We start from the raw sequence: 24,142 nt of genomic DNA, 5'->3' as shown, positions 1-24,142 counted from the left end.
CTCCTGCTGGTCTTTGCTGGTGTAGCTGGTTGGGCCACCAGCTGGACATGTTGGCGTGACCAACTGAGGAAGCTGGTCATGCTGGTGTGACCAGCCTGTCATGTTGGATACAGCTGGTGTAAGATGGTCATGCTGGTGACCAGCTTGCTAAGATTGACATTGTTGGTGTAAGATGGTCGTGCTGGTTTGCTAGAATGACCAACATAAGCTGGCATGACCAGTTAAACCAGCAATGTAGACCAGCAACACCAACTAAAATGATGAGCTTGAGGTGGTACGACAAGCAAAACCAGTTGGATCACCATTGTAAACTGGGTAAACGAGCTGAAGGTATGTTTTCGCAAGAGATTTGCTGGTCTAGCTGGTCAACCATCAAAGGGTGGTCAAACAAGCTGGTCATCAAGCTGGTCAACCAGCAAACCACCTTTAGCTGGTCAGGCTGTTTTTTTTCAACAGGGCTGTAATGTCAACGCACAGCCATTATAGCATTTATTTTGTCTGATCATGGTATACCCTTCTGTGTAGCATTAATGGTGTGTCATCACATAGCCTAACAAAAAATTGACTTAATGAAATGTCCCTTTTGCTCTGAGGTTTGTTTATAAATAGTCAAGACATACTTGATTCATAATTTAAAGGACAATTCCGGCACAAAATGAACCTAGGGGTAAATAACACATGTGTACCGAGTTCGACCGTTCGCTGGGATTTGTTTTCATGCTAGTCGAATGTGACCAGTTTTATTGCAAACCGCTAATTAGCGTTTAACACTAGCCTTCGGGGTAGACGGGGCAGTAAAAAGCAATTGCTATTTCTATACCACTAACAAGGCTCAAAATAGCACCACACTTACACGGTAGCATAATGAGGGTCTCTACATGTAAACCGAAGCATTGAGAACTTTGTAAGTGTACAGGCAGTTTATTAAAAAGAAAAACATTACCATTCACGTCTGGTTCACATCCAGGCAGGCGCCGTGGGAAAACAGAACTCTGGGATGTGAAGTGAATCTCACGTGAAACGTTGTTGCCGAAAGAAAGCACTGAGCGCATAAGAGAAGCACTGAACGCAACAGGAGACATAAGAGATGACAGGTTATTTGAACGAATTTGAAGACATCGAGGATGAACCCTTTCGGTTTGATGGACGTCCTCATCTTTTCGAGCCGGAATATATCGACGAAGAGCTGCGGGAGCTCCGTGAAAGGGCTATGAGAGAGAGCTACCTGTAGTCAATGCCGCACACAGCCTCGCACTTCTAGAAACTGGTGGTGTACCTGCGGACATTGTGAAGCTATGGCCACCGAAGAGGAGTGCCTGTGTTGCATGGAGTGGGACCTGTTGCGTCGCGACACTCAAGAGACGCAGTGTTTTGTAGAGTCTGAAGATTTCCCCTCATTGATAAACAGGGCTGTAGTTGAAACTTTTTTCCATGTACCGAAAAGAAATTGGAGGCGGCGATCCATACCAGAGGGACCAGATGGACATCCACTAAGTAAGTACACTAGACAAGTTATGTTACATCGGAGCTATTATTTCTGATAGGCCTATATTGAGCAAATTACGTTTGATTGTAGTTCACATCGCCTGCCTGTATGTGAACCAGATGTAAGGTTGCCAACCGTCCCGAATTGTGCGGGACATCCCGTGTTTTGGGTGATTTTGATTTGTCCCGTCAGGGACAGCTCCAGTCCCGATTTTCAGTCACAGCTCAGCGGCCTTGTTACTGTAACTAGGCTACTGTAAGTGCACAAAGTGTCCAGTGCCGCCGCAACCACGCGCATCTCGCACTGTGTGCACGACACCAAGGGACAGAGGGGCACCACAATTTACCAAGAGAAGCTTTACTGCAAACTGCTTTTCACTCTTGATTACAATGTCAAAAGGCAGCAACAGCATCTTACATAACGATGATACTTTTTGGGTCCTCTCAGTCTCCATTAGCCTATGCACCAGATCTAACTTGAACGTTATGCTACTCGTTTTAATTGGGAACGAGAGGGAGAGAGGGTGGAAGTTTCCAGCTGGCTTGTCATTGTTGGTAATTGATTTCACCTTTTTAATATAAGAAACTTTTAAAAGGAAATCATGAGAACAACGAAAACAACGCGAGGAGATTGGGGAGTTATCCGGTTCACACTACTGACTATTTATAAAATGTGAGGGCACTTTGACATAGGCTGCAGGCACTGTGATTTGGACTGTGATAGAATATGAAGAGTGGTCTTTGCCTTTCTGTAATGGAATTGAATTGGTGAGTCTTGAAGTCTTAATCCGTTTTCCTTAAACTAAGCATTTACATGAATGCCAATTGCCAATTGAAACACTTTCCACTCAGATAGCTAGGTGGATATCGGTTCATAATTCACTTTTAATTGCAAACAGAAAATATCAAGCTAGCATCATTACATGCTTCTATTTCCACAGGAATGAAGGTTGTTTATAACAACTTAATATACTTATCATTGTTAATAAATGTGGCACAAACAATGTTAGAGTTTGTGGACGACTAGCCATAGGCTATATTTGAATGGAGCTGGCAAAATATTATGAATAGGCCTACCGTGTAGACAATGCTCTTAAAGTGACAGTGCACCATCAGCATCAAATCGGTAGTATTTCTTAAGAAGTGTATAAAATAAAAACAAAATTACTTTGTCATTATTACCATTTGAATTGTATGTATGTATATATATATATATATATATATATTTTTTTTTTTTTTTTGGGGGGGGGGGGGGGGGTCCCGCATTGGAAGTGAAGTGTCCCTCATTTGGGGTTGAGGAAGTTGGCAACCCTAACCAGATGTGGACGGTAATGTGTTTCTTTTTGATAAACTGCCTGTACACTTACAAAGTTCTCAATGCTTTGGTTTACATGTAGAGACCCTCATTATGCTACTGTGTAAGTGTGGTGCTATTTTGAGAAATAGCGATTTCTTTTTACTGTACGTGTGCCCCGAAGGTTAGCGGTTTGCAATAAAACTGGTCACATTCGACTAGCATGAAAATAAATCCCAGCGAACGTTCGAACTCGGTGTTATTAACCATTAGGTTCATTTTGCGCCGGAATTGTCCTTTAAAAACTCACTGTTGAGAAAGTAAGTTTCAATGTGTTGTGAAATTGTGGAAGACAGTGCTGTTATCATAACATTAATAAATCACATAAATCAGGAAGTCATCACAGATATAACAGCCCAGGATCTTACAAAAGGAAAAAAAAATATATATAAAGGTTTTCACTTATTTTCAGTAAATGTTGCAGAATATTTAGCAAATATTGATTGGGCATCTTGATGTTTTACCTGACATATTGTAGAATGACGGCTGGCAAATATGAGGTGCATTCAAATTTGGCAAACAGTGGCAAACATTCATGGTGAATATGTTTTCTTTGAACAGTTAAATTTGAACGATTTGATGTTACCATTCCATTGTAATAGCATGTTTACCTTCATCAAGCTCATGTCCAGGTTCACTATATGTTCGCGGAGAACTACCTCCGCAGACTGTTTGCAAGAACTCAAGGCAAACTGAAAAATTTTTGCAAACATTCGCCTATGTTTTCAAATTTGAACACACCTATTTTATCTTATCCCTTAGGGATCAGAGTTGGGGGGCTGGTCTCTTGGACGCTGGAGTCATGATGGCTTTGACATTCATCACAATTTCCCAGATCTGAATTCCATCCTGTGGGAGGCTGAAATCCGAAACTTGGTCCCTCGTAAGGTTCTGAACCACCATGTGCCCATTCCTGAGTGGTACCAGTCTAAAAATGGCACGGTTAGTCACGAGTGATACATCAGCACAATCTAATAAGTAATAAACCTGTCCCACTAGCAATACTTTTAGTTTACCCTGAGTATTCCCTGCCTTTATGCCCTATTATATTCTACTGCTTACTGCTTACTTTACTATACTCTAAACTTTGAATTCAAATGGTTTCTTCACAGGTAATAAGTAGAAAATGCATCGTTTTGTCACGTAAGGACTTTAGATTATGCCCCCAGACCTAGCATTGTAGGTCAATGGGAGTACTGGCCATTAGCTGCAGCTACTCCAGTTCGGTAGCACCTATTTTTGTCATTTTTCCTATCGACAGTATTCAGCGATGTCTACACTGCAAAAAATAAAATCTAACCAAGCGTTATTAGTCTTATATTAAGATAAAAAAAATCTATTTGGTATTATTTCAAGTATGAAGACACTTACCTTGTGATCTCTTGAAAGATAATTTTGACTGTAAGAAGACTTTGACTTATTTTAAGGAATCTTATCAAGACAAATTTACTTAACGCACTGCACTGGCAGCCAGTGCTGCTTGTTCTTAGGACAAATTTCCTTAATGCACTGGCAAACAAATGTGCTTGTTTTCAGGATGAAACCTCTTAAAAGTTAAACTCTTCTTAAATGAAGTCGAGAAAGTGCAAGGTAAGTATCTTTATACTTAAAACAATACCGCCTAGATTTTTTTATCTTGATATAAGATTAATAACACTTGGTTAGATTGTATTAGATAAGTGTTTTTTTTTTGCAGTGTAGCGATCAAGATCCATGAAAAAATCGGGCAGATTTCTCCTTTAAGTAAAAATCTGACTTAGCAACTTTCACTTGTTTATTTGACAAGGTGTATCTATACTTTAACTTAAGTAAAGGAATTAAGTAAAGGAATTGTGCACTTCGTCCACCTCTAGTATAGACCGGTTTCAGGTCCCTAACAACCGTAGTCAAGAACAAACTCAGACAAGCGCTAGTCAAGAACGAACTCAGACAAGCGCTAGTTTGTTTGCACGGACAGCGCATAGAAAGCAAGCTGGCTGAACTTGACATAAGATGAAGAATAAAAACTGCTAAAAGTGATACAGTGGGCATTACTTCAAATTGGCCAGCTTCACTCAAGATTCGCAGGTGACCTCACGCGGGATCACGCAACTTTAATTTGTATTTCTCCAGTGACGCTGCAACAACCCAAACAACCGCCAGATGGCTCTGGTGAGCAGGGTGTCTCGTAAAAAGAAATGGAGCCTGGAAAACCCTACACAGACTTCACTACAGACTTTAGCAGACTGGTTTAGAAATAATTTAATAGCCAGAAATATGCCTGCCCTGCCCTAATAAAGAAATATTTGGTTAAATGCGAGTGAATCCCGTTTGCAGCCGTAGAATAAATGTATATGCCCTGGCTGTCAGTAGACGGAGGAGGAGCGCACAGTCTACGAACACGCAATGCTGCAGCTCAGCAATTTAATATGGCTCAAAACCACTTTGTATTAAGTTTTAATGACTCAACAATGACATTTTTAGAATCAGAGAATGAAGAACACGTCAGGTTCATTAAAAAGTATTTTCTATGTGTCACAAAAGGCTGGGTTACAGTTAACACGATATATCCAAATTGCAATAGCCACAGAATGGACTTCCTATATGTTTTAGGAATCATTAGCCTACATGCTTTAGGCTACTTCAGGACATGGCCGCCGTCACCAGTATTGCCACGGCAATACTACTTTTCAAAGTAGGCTAGTATTGCCTGGCCTGCATAGAAACGAGGCTGTTACATTTGAGGTAGCCTAACTACAAAATTCAACCTAATAACATTAGGCCTACCAAGGCACTGTGTTGATGTTTCTCCATTTCTTGTTCTCTTCACCTATCAGGCAGTCAGTGACGTTGGAAGTGGGGTTGCGGCCACCCCCGAAACTCACTAAGACATTTTCCTTGTAGACATAGGCCTACCCATGGTTACACTAGGCCGGCAACTGTGCTCTGTTCCCAGAGCATGCTTTCTCTGTCTATGATCTGCAGGCTTATAGGGCCTCCTCGACGAGGAGATTGCTAGTCCGCGGATAATGTGCTGCAATTGAATGGTAGCCTATGGAACCGCGGACCGAAAGAAAAATAAACTAGCCTAAACATATTCCTGATTAGAAGATATTTCTTAATTTATTGTTATCAAATAAAGAGACATGCAATTAGGGGGTAGTGGTGTCAGCGCTCATCCAATCTGCACGTCTGCTGCGCAAGTAAAGCCCTCCTTACACTGACAAACTTTGGAAAAATTTGCAAAGATTTGGAAAAGATTTTTGAAAGACTACAGTCTCAGACCCTCTCACATCTAAAGACAAGGAGTAGAGTTTTAAGTCACAGACTATGATTTTGCAATGACTAGGGATCTTGCAGGGTCACTATTTCCAAGACTGCAACTAGATTCCTTTAAATTATTACCCATCGTGCAATAGATAAACAGGAACTGAAATGATAGCCTACTAAACTCAAATGTCGCATTTTTGTGTTTCTGTAGCATTGTTTCATGCGTGGCATCTCTAACCGATATAGAGTTGTTCTGTCACATGGAAGAGCCGACTAAATATGTATAAGAATAACAAATAATCATATAGGCTACAGCTGTCGCCTACTTTGCCCCTTCCTGTTTGGTGTTGGAGAGAGGTCACTATTGGTTTTTATAGTTCACGTCCCTATTTGCATGAGCCACGACTAGAAAGACTTGCAATAATATCAAACATGTTTGATATTGTCGTAACGGCAAAACTAGAAAAGGACTGACTCCGACTGACTTAAAACCGCTAAGATTGGCACCTTACATTTAATGATCTAGTTGACGGGAGTGCACCGCAATTCCAGTACAACTCCCATGATTTCTGTCCGACTTTGGAAATTTAGTCGCCGACTGTGAAAACAGACCAAAATCGTACAATGTAAGGCCTCCATAAAAGTGAACCACTGGAGATGGCGTGTGCAACAAACAACGTTATTTAAAACAATGAATGAAGTGGGTCTTGCTGTCCATGAAAACAGCATAGAGACTGGCTAGTCTAATCCAAAAATGAAAATAACAGGTATTTGAATTGTTTTTCATAAGGGTTATAGGTTTTCAGAACAGACAAGTCACATACAATCCACTTGGCTTTTCATAATTAGAGCTGTAGTCAGGGGGCCAAAACTGATACTAAAACTTTGTCGGACACTTTTTGGTACAAGCATACAACCTATCCAGTATTAATATGTAACCCCTTAACATGTGTTCTAGCCAGGTTGTCAGCTTAGAAAATGTTTTTTGTCCATTTTAACACTATATTCTTATAAGTGGTAAAAGCGGATTTTTCCCCCAAAGTGCTTTCATTTTCTTCCATTGTTACCTACTGTAATTTTGGGCAAATGTGCAATATAATCAAATTTATGTGCAAGCATGATCATTAGGGTGGTTGTCAAGTTGATTTTTTTTTGTGTGTGTATGACTTTAAGCAATTTCAGGCCAATTTGTTGGTTTCCTGCTTAACATGACATACCAACACTAAATGTTGAATATCTCCACAACCACAAGGACCATATACATAGAAATGGTATCAAATGAAAGCCAACACTCATGGGCTGTCTGCAGAAGTGTCAAAATGAACATGTATTGTACAGTGTAAGAGAACAGAAATAGAACATGAAAAAAAACAATCTTCATCTAAAAAGAACCCATTTTCAAAGTGAATATCAGCTTGGAAACATAACATAGTACCCCAAAACCTCTATCAATCAGTACCCCTATCTATGGGAATGAGTCAAGCCAAGTTTTAAAGCTTGTAGGGAGAGACAATGCAATGCTGCACAAGTTGTAATTCTTTAATGTCAAGGCAGCAACGTAGAACTGTAGATGGTGGTCTATGGTGCTATTTGACTTCATTAATGTACCAGGTTGTAACACAAATTATTTTTAATTGACATATCACTATAGTTATTAATTCCATCCTAACATAACTGCTCTCTCACTTCTTTAGGGTAAGGGGTTAGTAACTAGTTAGTAGTAATAACTAGTCTTGCTGATCCTAGCACTTTCCACCTGACTAGAACTGACTCTCGATTGTTTAAAAAACAGCACTCACTAATGCACTTATTCTTATTGTACTAGAGCTTTTTAAAATGGTCCTATAAGTGTTGAGAGAATTGCTTCATAAAGCTTAAACTGTTTTTTTTTTTTTTACTTTATTGCCAGTACATAACTTACAGGCAAACATAACCACACAATACACTAAGGGCAACAACAACAACAACAACAACAAAACTAAGATATAATACTAATGATATATATAAAAATATTTTTTTTTTTTTTTTTAAATAAAAAGGAAAAAAAAAAAAAAAAAAAAAAAAAGACAAATATACAATCAGCTAGACTGACAAATAAGACCTTGATCGTGGATCACATAATATTTATAAATTACCTGGGCATATCTATCAATCATCTTTCAATTATCTGTTCACTTTCAATCCATGTATAGAGTAACAAAAGTCCATCTCCTTATAAATAAAGGCAGTTTCAGCTGTAGAATGGCAGTCATATTTTCCATCATTTGGACATGTTTAATTTTCTGTATCCATTCAGATATTGTGGGAGGGTCGGGCTGCATCCAGTGAATGGTTATCATTTTCCTAGCGGTCATCAGAAGGATATGTAAAATATAACATTGGTCTTTGGTCAAATTTTGTTCTGCCATGTTGTCCAATAAGAACAACACAGGGTCCAGAGGTAAATTAATACCCATAATTTTTTCCAATTCGTCTTTAATGTTTCTCCAGAATATCTGTATTTTGGGGCAATCCCAGAATATATGGGTATGGTCTCCAACCATCCCACAATCTCTCCAACACTTGTTATTACATTTGTTATTAAAAACACTGACTTTTAAAGGGGTCCTAAAAAACCTCATCTTTACTTTCCCATCAAATTCCTTCCACAGTTGGCTCCCAATCCCCTTATGACATTCAGAGCATATATCCTCCCACTTATCATCCTCTATAGTGACATTAAGCTCCATTTCCCATTCCCCTTTGATATGTAGAGTGTTATCAGATGTGTCAGCCATTAGCTTTTTATAGATGAGAGATACTTGATGTTTTGTTGTTAGGAGTTGTAATATATGTATGAAATGCATTTCAATATTAGTGGGGCCTTGCTTGATAATGTCCCAGTCAGTGTGTTTTGTGATGTAGTGTCTGATTTGCAGATATCTGTAGAGATCGCTTTGGGGTAAACTAAATTGATCCTGGAGTTGTGAAAATGATTTGAATACATTTCCTTCAAATAGCTGATTCATTATTTTTAACCCACTTTCAGACCATCTTCTATAGACTCTGTCAACTATAGATGGGAGAAACTCTATATTTCCCAATATGGGTATGGCCCGTGACAAAGCCACCCCTCCTCTTAGATGCTTTTGGACTATATTCCACACTCGGAGTGTGTGTTTAATATATATGTTGCTTATTTAAAAAAAAAATTGAGACTGCTGACTAAGAAATGGCAGAGTATTTAATGATATTCCTGATAAGGACTTTCTTTCAATAGACACCCATTCGATCTTTTCATCTCTGGCTACCCAAGCTACCATTGCTCTGAGTTGGGCTGCCCAGTAGTACAATTTGAAATTGGGTAGACCCAAACCTCCTTTCTCCTTACTTGCCATTAATATTTTCAATCTTATTCTTGGTCTTCTATTTTGCCAGATACATTTTGATAAACGCTTTTCAAGCAACTTAAATGTGGACTGTGGAACCTTAATAGGCAAGGACTGAAAGAGGAAAAGTAGCCTTGGTAGTACATTCATTCTCACTGTCTCTACCCTACCAAACAGTGAAAGCGGTAACATATCCCATCTGCTTATGTCTACATTGATTTCTTTTATCAATTTATTATAATTTGCTGTAAATAGTTGCTCGGCCCTTGAAGTGAGCATAACACCCAGGTAGCGAAATCCCTGTTTGGGTCTTCTAAAAGAGACTCTATCATCTAGCTGGGAGGGCCAATCCCCTGCTATCATCATGGCTTCAGATTTGTCTGTATTGACTTTGTAGCCTGAGACAGCACTGTACTCGCTAAGGCTATTCAGTAGTGCTGGGATAGAGGTACTAGGGTTCTCTAGAAATAATAAAATGTCGTCAGCAAATAGCGCTATCTTATGTTGAACTTTTCCTTCATCACATATACCTTGAATGAATGGATTGGTCCTAATCAACTCCGCTAATGGTTCAATGCTTAGTGCAAACAGAGAGGGGGATAGAGAGTCTCCCTGTCTGGTTCCCCTTCCCAGTGAAAAAAATTTGGAACAGTGTCCATTAATTCTAACTCTGGATCTAGGATTGCTATAGAACATTTGAATCCACTTAATAAATGTATCATTAAAGCCCATACATCTAAGGGTCTGTTGGAGGAAGAGCCAGTCAACCCTATCAAATGCCTTCTCAGCATCAAGGCTGAGAAGCACTGACGGGGCATTTCTTTTGGCTGCAATTTCCTGTAAATTAAGGGCTCTTCTAATGTTGTCTACTCCTTGTCTGTTGTTAATAAATCCTGTCTGATCTGGTTTCACAAGTTTATATATATATTTCTGTATCCTCTTTGCTATTATTGAGGTTAATATCTTAAGGTCTACACATAGGAGACTAATTGGGCGATAGGATTTGCATTGTGTTGGATCTTTATTGTCTTTATGGATTACACTAATTATTGCTTCTGACTACTTGATGTTTTGTTGTTAGGAGTTGTAATATATGTATGAAATGCATTTCAATATTAGTGGGGCCTTGCTTGATAATGTCCCAGTCAGTGTGTTTTGTGATGTAGTGTCTGATTTGCAGATATCTGTAGAGATCACTTTGGGGTAAACTAAATTGATCCTGGAGTTGTGAAAATGATTTGAATACATTTCCTTCAAATAGCTGATTCATTATTTTTAACCCACTTTCAGACCATCTTCTATAGACTGTCAACTATAGATGGGAGAAACTCTATATTTCCCAATATGGGTATGGCCCGTGACAAAGCCACCCCTCCTCTTAGATGCTTTTGGACTATATTCCACACTCGGAGTGTGTGTTTAATATATATGTTGCTTATTTTAATTTTTTTTTGAGACTGCTGACTAAGAAATGGCAGAGTATTTAATGATATTCCTGATAAGGACTTTCTTTCAATAGACACCCATTCGATCTCTTCATCTCTGGCTACCCAAGCTACCATTGCTCTGAGTTGGGCTGCCCAGTAGTACAATTTGAAATTGGGTAGACCCAAACCTCCTTTCTCCTTACTTGCCATTAATATTTTCAATCTTATTCTTGGTCTTCTATTTTGCCAGATAAATTTTGATAAACGCTTTTCAAGCAACTTAAATGTGGACTGTGGAACCTTAATAGGCAAGGACTGAAAGAGGAAAAGTAGCCTTGGTAGTACATTCATTCTCACTGTCTCTACCCTACCAAACAGTGAAAGCGGTAACATATCCTTATGTCTACATTGATTTCTTTTATCAATTTATTATAATTTGCTGTAAATAGTTGCTCGGCCCTTGAAGTGAGCATAACACCCAGGTAGCGAAATCCTGTTTGGGTCTTCTATTATTGAGGTTAATATCTTAAGGTCTACACATAGGAGACTAATTGGGCGATAGGATTTGCATTGTGTTGGATCTTTATTGTCTTTATGGATTACACTAATTATTGCTTCTGACCATGAGCCAGGTGGGTCCCCTTCTTTAAGTGCATAGTTATACACTCTGAGCAATAATGGTGTTAATTCATTTATAAATGTTTTATAATATTCTCCTGGAAATCCGTCCACCCCTGGTGATTTATTATTTTTTAGATTTTGAATATTATCTTTAATTTCCTTGTCTGTAATTGGAGAAGACAACATTTCTGATTCAGATGATGTTAATTTAGACATTTTAATTGAGTTAAAGAATATTTCCATCTTTTCTTTTATCTGTGGGTCCCTCTCTTCCTCATATAGCTTTTCATAATATTTAGCAAATGCCTCTGCAATATCATGTGGTTGCGTTAGCATCTTACCCTGATATTTGCACTGTATTTTGTGAACAATTCTACTAGATTGTTCTTTTCGGAGTTGAAAAGCCAATAAACGGCTTGCTCTATTTCCAAATTCATAATATTTTATTTTTGTAAATCTTAATGCACCTTCTGCTTTAGAAATTAACAGGTCATCCAATTTTTGTCTAGTCTCCTTTAGTGTTACTAATACTTCCTGATTATTAGATAGCTTGTGCTCTGTCTCTAGTTCCTTAATTTCTTTCTCTAATTTATCTTGTTGAGCTAATCTTTGCTTTTTCAGTCTTGAAGAAGTTGCAATAATTTTGCCCCTCATCACCACTTTGGCCCCCTCCCACAGGATAGAGGGAGATACAGCTCCATTATCATTTAATGTTATGTATTCTATTAAATCTTCTTTTATTTCTTGTTTAATTAAGTTATCATTTAACAAAGAAACATTCATTCTCCAGTATTTAAACTGTTTACTAGGCCCTATCCTCACCTCCAAAGTCACCGGTGCATGGTCCGATATAGTGATGGGTTCAATACTGCAGTTCCTAGTCCTAAAGAGTTCTGTTCCAGATATCAAAAACATATCTAATCTCGAATAGCTCCCATGCACCTGAGACATAAACATAAAGTCTTTCTCCCTAGGGTGTAGGTGGCGCCATACATCCACCAACCCCAACTCACACATCATTGCCTGAAGAGTAGTGGATTTTTTGGACAAAGGCCCCACTGCTACTGGGAGTCTATCTATGTTCTGTTTCAGGACACAGTTGAAGTCCCCTCCTATTAAAATAAACCCCTCTGCTTTATCCGCTAATATAGCTCCAACATTTTTGAAAAATTGTGTGTCATCCTCATTGGGAGCATATAGATTCAGCATAGTAACTTTTGTACCCCCAATGGTTCCCATTACCATAACATATCTCCCTTCTTTATCTTTAATAGTCTGTGTATGGTTAAAGTAGACTGATTTGTTCAGTAAAATGGCCACCCCCCTTTTTCTCCCGCTCTCAAAGGAAGAACTAAATACCTGGTCCACCCATTCTCTTTTTAATTTTAGGTGTTCTTTTTCCGACAGATGAGTCTCTTGAATCATTGCTACAGAACAGTGTAATTTCTTAAGTTGACCTAATATCTTTTTTCTCTTGATTGGATTGCCCAAACCCTTCACATTGTAACTAACACAGATTAACCTGTCCATATCTCAACCTGTATGTCACTGCATCTCTATCCCTATCTTTTATCTCTACAAAAGTTTCACACAATATACATAATGACAGCCCAGCATTTAACTCAATGTGAAAAAAGCAAATTAAAAATAAAATAGAACAATTACCTAAGCCTAACCTAAGAACAAAGTTATGAACCATAGACTTCCACATACCCAGCTGGTAATCAACAACTTGACAAAATTGTTTGGTCGTTAGACTGAACAAACCAGCTCCTGGTGTTGCCTGGGCGAAGGGTGGTGACCGCTCCTCCGCGGGTGTCACACTCAGTGTGTTTGCGCTGCTGTCGTCCGTCTCGTAGAACGATTGCAGCTCAGTCTGCACAGCCTCGCGTTTCAAAAGTTCCGTCCAATATTGCAAAAAACGATTAATGTCCTAATGTAGTAGTCTTTAACATATCCAAATTGTAGAAGAAAACTCGGCGTAATCAATGTCACTCTGCTTCCTCAAAGAAGGCCCTTACATCCGCATTCGGTAGCGTCGCTGAATCTCTCTCATTTCTCCTTCCTGCGCTTTTCCACCTGTAACGTCCCATCTCCCCTTCCATCTGCTCCCGTTCATCTATCTGAGGTTGGATATTAAGTTCCCGAAGTGTAGGGAGTGCTTCTGTTAGCGTCGGATAGGTCTTCTCACCAGATTCCATGAAGACTTTCAGCTGTGCTGGGTAGATGCACTTAGCTTTGATGTTTTTCTCTTTTAAACTTTTGATGACCTCTCTAACCTGCTTTCTCTTATTTTGTAACTCTGGGGAATAGTCATGGTCAAAGTATATCTGTTCTCCTTTGAAAACAAGTTTTTGGCCCCATGCTTGTCTGAGAATCTTTTCTTTCACGGAATAGTCCACAAATCTTATGATGAGAGATCTCGGAGTGGCATTGGGACTCGTCGGCTTGGTTGTTAAAGACCGATGGGCTCTCTCAATTTCTAGGCTCACTTCAGGCATTGGGTCGAGGACGGACTGTATCAACTCCTTTGCAAACTCCCTAACATCTCTGCCCTCACTCCCCTCAGGCACCTTATATATTCTCAAATTATTGCGTCTCATCCTATTCTGCAGGTCTTCACACCTGGCTGTTAAGTCCATATCACGGCGCAGCAGATATCTCATTGCTCTCTCATACCTTTTCCCATTGTCTTCTGCCGCACTAATGCGATCTTCCGCCTCTGTTGTTCTTGTCTCCAGCCTTCTTATTTCAGTTTTCAGTTCCTCCATAGACGACCCCAATTTTGTAAGCGAGGCCTTAGTCTGTTCATGTCCATCACGGTTTTCCGCCCGTAGCTTTTGTAGCTCGGCTAATACCCTGGATTCCATGTGGTGAACGTTAGCACTAGCATTATCGTCTCCTCCCTTTTGGTTTTGCTTCGGATTTTCATTCTTATCTGTCAAGTTCTGCTGTTTGCCAGCACCTCTGCCTCTAGATGATGTTGACATCACGTAAATATATTATATCGCCTAGTTTTCGATCAGTTGTTAGGATTTTTAATAATCAAATAGACGGAGCTCCGTTTTTAGGCTTATGCCTTAGACATGGCGTCACCGGAAGTTCAAGCTTAAACTGTTAACCATGTTGTTAGTTGCTTTGGTTAAAAATGCGTCAGCCAAATGTAATGTAATGTAATAACTAATAGTTGTATGGCAAAGGTATGTTTTTCCCTTTCCAAGCAGTGACACTCAGGAAGGCAGCCAACAGAAGGCACCCAGGGACCATGTCCATGTGCTCAATCTGAGTCCTGGTCAGGGACACAAAAGAAGAGTTTACCGTTTTGAGAATGAATACCTTCCCGATACAAAACATGCATGCATCCAAGGGCATAAAATAAATCTAATCTACAAAACAAGAAAAAAAATATCATGCCAAATAATATGAAACAATGTAGTTGCATATAATGTGGCAAAACTCAATAATAATGATGCGAGTACCTGAGTATTCTTGCACCGAGCTGCACAGGCACATCCACATGCCCCACTACAAAATATTCCACTTTTTTGACATCTACACTGCCTGGTACTGCACTGACTTCCACTTTCCTTGCATCCACATATAGTCAGCTCCAAGCACCTGGCCTGTACAGGTTCTTTGGTTAAAAGCTGGGGGACAAGCATTCCATCCTTCATGTGCCAATCACAACTGGTTGGTAAGGGCAACTGTGGATGGGTCACTGGTGACTGTTTCCACTGAGTTGGTGGTAAAGTATCCACATTGGCTTTCACTTTCAAAAACAGGGCACAGCGAACATCATGGATTGAAGTGCTGTTTGTTTTTGGATCATACAGTTTGCAGACAAACTGTTCTGCTGAGGATAGAATAGCTCCACCAAAGTTGTGGAGAAGATGAGGGCACTGCTGGAACACTTTCCACGCCATCCTTTTTCCTATTCCAGTGAACTGACTGGTAGTGTCACATCCAGTGATGGCATGAAATGCCAACAGACCATCCAGAATCTCATTTGACATTTTAATATCATGCACTTTAATGTAGCGTGGTTTCTTGGCAGTTCCTGCTTTCATCCAAATTTCTGGGCTCAGCAGGTTGCAAACACAAGATGCAACAACAGTACATCTGTGTCACTGCACTGAATGATGAGCCTCTCATACCCTTTGGTTGTGGGATCATGAGGTTGTGCCTTCATCTTCTCTACAACTTTGGTGAGGATGAAGTACCAAGTCCAGCTATTCTATAAGTATAAGTATATATACTCTTTTGATCCCGTGAGGGAAATTTGGTCTCTGCATTTATCCCAATCCGTGAATTAGTGAAACACACTCAGCACACAGTGAACACACAGTGAGGTGAACCACACACTAATCCCGGCGCAGTGAGCTGCCTGCAACAACAGCGCCGCTCAGGGAGCAGTGAGGGGTTAGGTGCCTTGCTCAAGGGCACTTCAGCCATGCCTACTGGTCGGGGTTCGAACTGGCAACCCTCCGGTCACAAGTCCGAAGTGCTAACCAGTAGGCCACTGTATGATCCAAAAACGACCAGCACTTCAATCCATGATGTTCGCTGTGCCCTGTTTTGGAAAATGAAAGCCAATTTGGATACTTTACCACCATGAGTCACAAGTGACCCATCCACAGTTGCCCTTACCAACCAGTTGTGGTTGGCACATGAAGGATGGAATGCTTGTCCCCCACCTTTTAACCAAAGAACCTGTACAGGCCAGGTGCTTGGAGCTGACGATATGTGGATGCAAGGAAAGTGGAAGTCAGTGCAGTACCAGGCAATGTCAAAAAAGTGGAATATTTTGTAGTGGGGCATGTGGATGTGGCTGTGCAGCTCTGTGCAAGAATACTCAGGTACTCACATCATTATTATTGAGTTTTGACACATTATATGCAACTATATAGCTTGACGAGCCAGACCCACATTAAAATGTAGGGTCTGGGCACTCACCGTTCGCAGTGCTCAGTTCGAGGGGCGGGATAATCGGTTGTCTTTCAAAGTCCCTCTGCATGCAATAGGACAGCGCTAGAACGAGTCCCATGCGTTTTCCCACCAGCGGAGCTAGTTGGCTAGTTCAAACTTTTGCCAACTTAAAAAAAGCTTAACTCGTGTCAAGCTGTTTGCCAACAGCAAGATCCATCTTCTTTGTTTTCAAGTAGCAGGGAATTCAAGCCAAACCGCTGCAACTCTGCCATCAATCATTATGTTAAGCCCGCCTAACGATATGATTGGCCTGATAGAAGTTTAATTTTTCCAGCTCACAAGCCAACGGAGAGTTGCTAGACTAGCCCTGGCAGCAAATCTAATTTGCTGCTGCTAGGGTGCGTCTAGATTTCTAGGCTAGCAACTATATTGTTTCAGATTATTAGGCATGATATTGTTTTTCCTGTTTTGTAGATTAGATTTATATTATGCCCTTGGATGCATGCATGCATGTTTTGTATTGGGAAGGTATTCATTATCAAAACAGTAAACTCTTCTTTTGTGTCCCTGACCAGGACTCAGACTGAGCACATGGACATGGTCCCTGGGTGCCTTCTGTTGGCTGCCTACCAGAGAGTCACTGCTTGAATGGGGAAAAACATACCTTTGCCATACGACCAGGGTAGGAATTTCACGGCGGCCATGACGGCCATGGCCGTCGTAGCCCCTTGCGTTGGCCGTGAAGCCCCTTTGAAAATCATAGGTTTACAGGCCACGGTGGCCTTGGTGCCCCCTTCTTTCAATATTCTGCTTTGTGTACTACTAATAGCGATTTTTATTTAGCCTGTGGCCTGTCAAAATAATCTTAGCATTCACAGCGCAAATTAATTTAGTCTTTTACGCAGTGGAGAAAGTGACAGCGCAAGAAAGTGCGTCCAAATTCACCCATTCTTCTCAGTTGAACTACTCGCGAAGTAGCCCATTCATCACACAGACATCACAAGTATCACACGAAAAAGCTTTTTCTCAGCTTTTAAACGATGTTAGCCGATAATTGCTGTGTTGAACGGTTCGCGAGAAAAGTAAATAATATAATTCAATTTAATCATACATTCTACTGAAGGTTTTGCGTCCATGATCTCCCTACCCATTCATCTCGGTGGAATACTTCACGAACCCTTCTTTTAACACATGACAAACCACATATCAGAATAAACAGCAGACCTTACCGAACACAAAGGTGTCAAGCAGTCCCCTGTAGAGTTAGCCGTTCCAGAGTAATCCAGTTTTGAATTTGCAGTAAATTTCGACATGCATGGATATCTCCAAATTTGGACTTTAAGTTTTACAATGTTTTTAAATTGTTCCACGTGATTTCATAACAGGCCAAATACAAAATAAATGTTACAAATATCGCCTAGATATTGGTAAATCAGAGGACAGCTGACTAAGAGTTTGTGAAAGTAGCCTTAATGATCACAAAATGCTAAGCATGAATCTAGGCTATTTGAGTTTCTTAAAGCTGAGCTGTGCTACATTTAAATTGTTCAATACATGATTTCATAGCAGGCCAAATATAAAATACATTTTATATATAGCCTAGATATCTTTTTTTATTAGATGATCAGATGATTTACAGTTATATGTAATATGTCATGTTTCATGTTTTTGTAATGTTTCATACAGTGATGCAGGTCTACTGCAGTGAATAGGCTAAATACAACTGATCATTTTTATAGCCTACTACTGTATAGTTAACTTTGGCCTTGGTGCCCTGACATGTGGCCTTTGTGCCCCCCACCAAATATGCCCAACTGAAGGCCAAGTGGCCTTGCCCCCAGAATGGTGAAATTCCAAGCCTGCATACGACTATTATATAGTTATTAGTACTAACTAGTTACTTACCCCTAACCCTAAAGAAGTGAGAGAGCAGTTATGTTAGGATGGAATTAATAACTATAGTAATATGTTAATTAAATATATTTGTGTTACAACCTGGTACATTAATGAAGTAAAATAGCACCATAGACCACCATCTACAGTTCTACATTTCCGCCTTGACATTAAAGAATTATAACTTGTGCAGTATTGCACTGTCTCTCCCTACAAGCTTTAAACTTGGCTTGACTCATTCCCATAGATAGGGGTACTAATTGATAGAGGTTTTGGGATACTATGCTATGTTTCCAAGCTGATATTCACTTTGAAAACTGGTTCTCTTTAGGCGGAGATTGTTTTTTTCATATTCTAGTTCTGTTGTCTCTTACACTGTACAATAAATGTCAATTCTGACACTTCTGCAGACAGCCCATGAGTGTTAGCTTTCATTTGATACCTTTTTATGTATATGGTCCTTGTGGTTGTTGAGATATTCAACATTTATTGCTGGCATGTCGTGTTGAGCAGGAAACCAAAAAATTGGCCTGAAATTGCTTGTACAAGTCACACAAAAAAATATTCAGCTTGACAACCACCCTAATTTCTTACCTATGGGTGTATTCTACCTAAAAAAAATACGGTGACAGCTTGTACCAAAACATGTCCGCAAAAGTCTTAACGGAAGCCCTTTTCAGAATTGGCCCCCTGACTACTGCAGCAGATGTCAGCTCAGAATTGATCATTACAAACTGTGTTCATAGACATAAACTGTTTGCTTTTGTTTTACTAATGATTAAAAAATAATATAGAAAAAGTCAGTTTGGGTTTTCGAAACACATATTTGAATGGTAGGCTATGGATACATTACTTGGGCTTAGGAAGCAAAAAAAATATTAAACCCTACAGCAAGTAGCCTGCCTTGCTAGGGACGTTTGAATCATGTAAATCTGACATCAAATCAACAAAAACACTTCAAAATAAATGTTCAAATAAATCCCAGAGTTCGGTTTTGTTAAGGTTGCATTATTTACCTAATTTACATCTGCATTGGATGACTTTTTTTACTGGAAGGGACCGAAATCCTATTTTAACGTTTCGGGCCTACCCCATTGTCATTTTTCCTTACTAAGAGTAGCTCTGAAAGGCTTTGTGAATAACTTAATAAGAGAAACTCCTAGCTAAAATATTTTATTGATATTTAGGAGTACTCCTAGTGGTAAGATAAAAGGCTTTGTGAATATGGCCCCTGGTGTCTAACCCAATGCATAGCCCATTTACACAAAATAATGGTCGAATATTACTGATGATATTTCATTGTTATTTAAGAACATGCAGTGCGCGTAGGGCACCAAAAACATCTTGCTCGTAAAAAATCATCATACCGCATATTGTGGCGTGTCTGTTATTTAGCCTACTTATTGTAGGCTGCGCAATTATTTTGGGCAAGCCTGCATTCGAGGCAGGCCTTTATTTAATAAGGCTTCTGTTGAAGAATTTTATATAAAGTCTGCGCTAACAGTAATCCTCCTGCCCCCGCCACCACTGCTGTGTGAGCGCATCCCTGGATAGTGTGGCATGTTTACGCGTTATGTCTCCTTGCAAACTTGACTAGGCCCAGGGCTCCAGAGTCCTCCTAATTTTTCAAAAGTGCGACTAAAAAAAATCGGAGGTGGCACCGGTGCGACCAGCTATTCGAGAGAGGAAAAAGTGTCCGCATTGAAACTCTACCTTTGGTTCAAAAACATACACATATTTGGCCAATATCATGGTTTAACCCTTAGAACCCGATTGACGCAAAGTGCGTCAAAAAACACACCCTTTCTTCTCTGTTACATTGCTCCGGAACGGTTCATCGCAGCGAGATGAAACCTTTATTGCACGACAGAGCAGAAGTGGGGCTTTCCAACGAGACTACACACTTGTCTGTACGATCAAGTATGAAAATTAAAAAAAATCATGAAATTAAATCAAATTGCATCATATTTACAGTCTATACTTCTCTGCGTTCACCTGCACACACATTACTCTAGTTTGAATTACTCGCGAACCCGTGATCGCATCGATATGGCAAGCATATCAGATGAAAGAGGGGGCACAGGGCTATCCATTGGTACCATGTTTATCGATCCTTCTGGCTTATAAAACCAGACGAAGTGACTGCAAAATAATAACGTCATGTACACAAACCAACGCTGCACACTCATTACTCTCGTTTGAATTACTCGCGGACCCGTGATCGCATAGATATGCCACGCATGTCAGATGAAAGAGGAGACTCAGAGCTATCATTTGATACCAAGTACATCCTTTTGGGTTATAAAACAGACGAAGTGACAGCAAAATAATAACTTCATATAGCTGGACTTACCCCACGTTTGTGTCTGTTCTTGTGGCAAAGCATGTTTATAATCCAATGCTATCACGTGTTTCTCTATGGCAAAGCATGTTCATATTCCGGTTTTGAGATCCTAGCAAATTCCTGCATGGCATCCAATTCAAGGCTCACATTGCATCCCAATTTGTTCAACAAATAAACACCTTTTTTGCCTTTACTTTGTTCATGGCAATGCAGTAAAGAGTTGAGAATTATTATGACTGCATACACACAGGCACGCAGGCTAACACGCAACCTCGGGTCAAGTCAGCTCAGATCAGTTCGTGTCACAGATATGGAGCGCAGAAAGGTCATTTTTCATCACTAAATAAAAAATGGCATTTATTTCCGTAAATCACACAGCAAATATTTCTGTAAATTGCTCAGCCCCAGAGTATCCCTCCAACATGGCAATTATATTGCCCGATTCAGGACAGTCTGCCCTACACACACATGAAATGCATGTAGAGCTGTGAGCTTGCAGTGGTGAGATACATGTCGAAATATAAGAATTTTTATAATACACTTTTTATATTTTAATTCTTTAAAAATCAAAATAAAATCAATGCTAGTATTAATACATGAAATGATGGCAGATCTGAATAGCCTAAACTCTCCTGAAAAAAACAATATATAATATATGTGTGTGGCACTTACAATGACCAGAATAAATCCTTATGAATAAAGGTAGTGAAAATGCCCTAAAAACAGCTTAGGGTTCTAAGGGTTAAACAAATCACAGATAGTGAAGGGCAGGACCTCCCCTCTGATTGGCCGTGGCCCAGTGCCTGTGTGTAAATTTGAAAATGCATGTGCTGCAGAGAGAGAGAGAGAGAGGTCAGAGACCCGTCAGATAAACAGAGTGGATGTAGTTGCATTACAGTGTGGTCACATAGGCCGAGATAAATGTCCCCTCTCCCCACTGCCTTTCGGCGGCTGGCAGCAGCAAACTGATCAGACGAGCCCGAGATGATGATCAAGTTTATCGTTGCCTACAATAGGCCTAGTGAAACCAACTTCCCTTCACCAAGTTCAGTCCGAAATAATTATTCACCAGAAAAATAGTTTGAACGTAAACCCAACGTACAGCAATGTCACTTGCGCCAAATTTATAGGAGTCTTTGCAGATGAAAAGACGTCTTAAAATTGCAAACAATGCATACAAGGCCTTCCCGAACGACAGAGATACAGATCTCGCCGAAAAGGAGTGCGTCATTGACCGCAGTTACATGCAGGGAGTAACCCGGTTTTCAACAGCAATATTCGTTTTGCGCGCGAGTTGTGTAAACCCATTCTGATGGCATCAATCAATTTAATCCGGTATTTGGCGCAAACCGAATATCGCTGCTACATTTAAAGCCTGAATATTCCCTGCATGTATAACTGTGGTCATTGTGTACGGTGAATTGAATGGACACATTTAGATCGAGCATGGCAAGTCATTGCAATAGCCTATAATAATAGGCCTACCATTTTGTTACTGCATTATCCATAGTGATGTTCTTATTGAAAATGTAAAAATACTAAAATTAAAAAGTAAATTGCATTGTGGGGCTGTCAAATGATTATTGCAATCATCATTGCAAAATCACATAAAAATCCCCCAGGCTACTTGGAACATCTCTTTAAATTGTGCTCAAATACATTTCTATGGAAGATGCTAGCATGGCGAGCTGGTTTAGCCAAGGCCTAAAGATCATGAAGGATAGTATGTAAGACATTGAGCCATGAGATGTGCAGTTTGAAGCCCTCAAAAGACGTGCACTGTTAATTTACTCACTGTTATTTTTATTTAATTCATCTTGAGATGTTTTAAGTTTAAATTTCAGTTCAGTGAAGCACTTAAAGCACCAACACTTCATTAAGTTACTTTTCTTGTAGAATTGTAAATCATAAGTCATAGGACAACCTATATAGGACAGTAATTAAGGGAAAAAAGTGAACCTGCTGCGGTGTTAAATGCGATGTGGTTGAAAATTTGGGTGCACCTAACTTTTGTGCTGGTGCACCTAAGAAAAAAAGTTAGGCGCTTCGACGGAGTATTAGGGCCACGCATGAAGAAAAAAATTATTTTTGCCATGGCGAGATTAAACTCGACGTGTTGACTTTAAAGTCGCCATGTCGACATTAAACTCGACATTTCGAGAATAAAGTTGAAATGTCATGTCGACTTTAATCTCGACGTGTCGACTTTAAAGTCGCCATGTCGACATTAAACTAGACATTTCAGGAATAAAGTTGAAATAGCATCACTTTAATCTCGACGTGTCGACTTTAAAGTCGACATGACATTAAACTCGCAATACAGTTTAAACATAGCCTACACAGTTATGTAGCCTACACTAACACACAATAACTAACACTTCAAAATAAATGTTCAAATAAATCCCAGAGTTCGGTTTTGTTAAGGTTGCATTATTTACCTAATTTACATCTGCATTGGATGACTTTTTTTACTGGAAGGGACCAAAATCCTATTTTAACGTTTCGGGCCTACCCCGTTGTCATTTTTCCTTACTAAGAGTAGCTCTGAAAGGCTTTGTGAATAACTTAATAAGAGAAACTCCTAGCTAAAATATTTTATTGATATTTAGGAGTACTCCTAGTGGTAAGATAAAAGGCTTTGTGAATATGGCCCCTGGTGTCTAACCCAATGCATAGCCCATTTACACAAAATAATGGTCGAATATTACTGATGATATTTCATTGTTATTTAAGAACATGCAGTGCGCGTAGGGCACCAAAAACATCTTGCTCGTAAAAAATCATCATACCGCATATTGTGGCGTGTCTGTTATTTAGCCTACTTATTGTAGGCTGCGCAATTATTTTGGGCAAGCCTGCATTCGAGGCAGGCCTTTATTTAATAAGGCTTCTGTTGAAGAATTTTATATAAAGTCTGCGCTAACAGTAATCCTCCTGCCCCCGCCACCACTGCTGTGTGAGCGCGTCCCTGGATAGTGTGGCATGTTTACGCGTTATGTCTCCTTGCAAACTTGACTAGGCTCTTCTACATTTGCTGCCTGCTACATCCTTTCTGTTTTTATTGTTTAGAAAACGTTTGAGGTCTTGAGTTAATGCATTAAACATTGTTTGCTGGTAACCCGCCACAAATAGCCTACAGATTCTTGCGTGTGTACATTCTCTATTCTCTCCAAAATGTGCCCGTTCTATAGGCTGGCCAAGTGCAAAATTCTGCGGCATAAAGTCTGCATGAACAGTTCTTGAAGACACTGTTTTGATTTGCGTAGGGGAGGTGCGGGCTGAAGCCAACCTGATTGAGGGAGAGCGGTGCAAGGAGAGAATGTGCTCTATGACATCATCAGAGCCAAAATGCAATATAAAAACAAACTGGAGCAGGAGTTTAGCAACATGAACACAAAACAAGCATTCCAGAGAATCAAGAAACTTACAGGTCAAGAACATAACCACCATCCCCAACCAAGCTCGGACCCTCTTC

General features: G+C 39.9%; 1 protein-coding gene across 4 annotated transcripts in view; it reads left to right on the top strand.

The window, feature by feature from the left end:
- The window catches only part of LOC143116548 (inactive carboxypeptidase-like protein X2), a 309,062-nt gene that overhangs the window by 225,223 nt on the left and 59,697 nt on the right, over nt 1-24,142 (top strand). For all 4 annotated transcript variants that reach the window (XM_076277730.1, XM_076277729.1, XM_076277727.1 and 1 more), the window contains one exon: nt 3,602-3,781. In XM_076277730.1, coding sequence (XP_076133845.1) covers nt 3,602-3,781 — 180 coding nt within the window. The remainder of the gene's footprint in view (nt 1-3,601; nt 3,782-24,142) is intronic.

This window comes from Alosa pseudoharengus, unplaced genomic scaffold (assembly GCF_046254945.1).
Source record: "Alosa pseudoharengus isolate Yale_2024_CS ecotype anadromous, Long Island Sound unplaced genomic scaffold, YU_APseudo_1.1 YU_APseudo_1.1_scf_11, whole genome shotgun sequence".
Classification (NCBI taxonomy): Eukaryota; Metazoa; Chordata; class Actinopteri; order Clupeiformes; family Clupeidae; genus Alosa; species Alosa pseudoharengus.
Note: the sequence above shows the minus strand (reverse complement) of the source record. Positions and strands in the feature narration are given on the sequence as shown.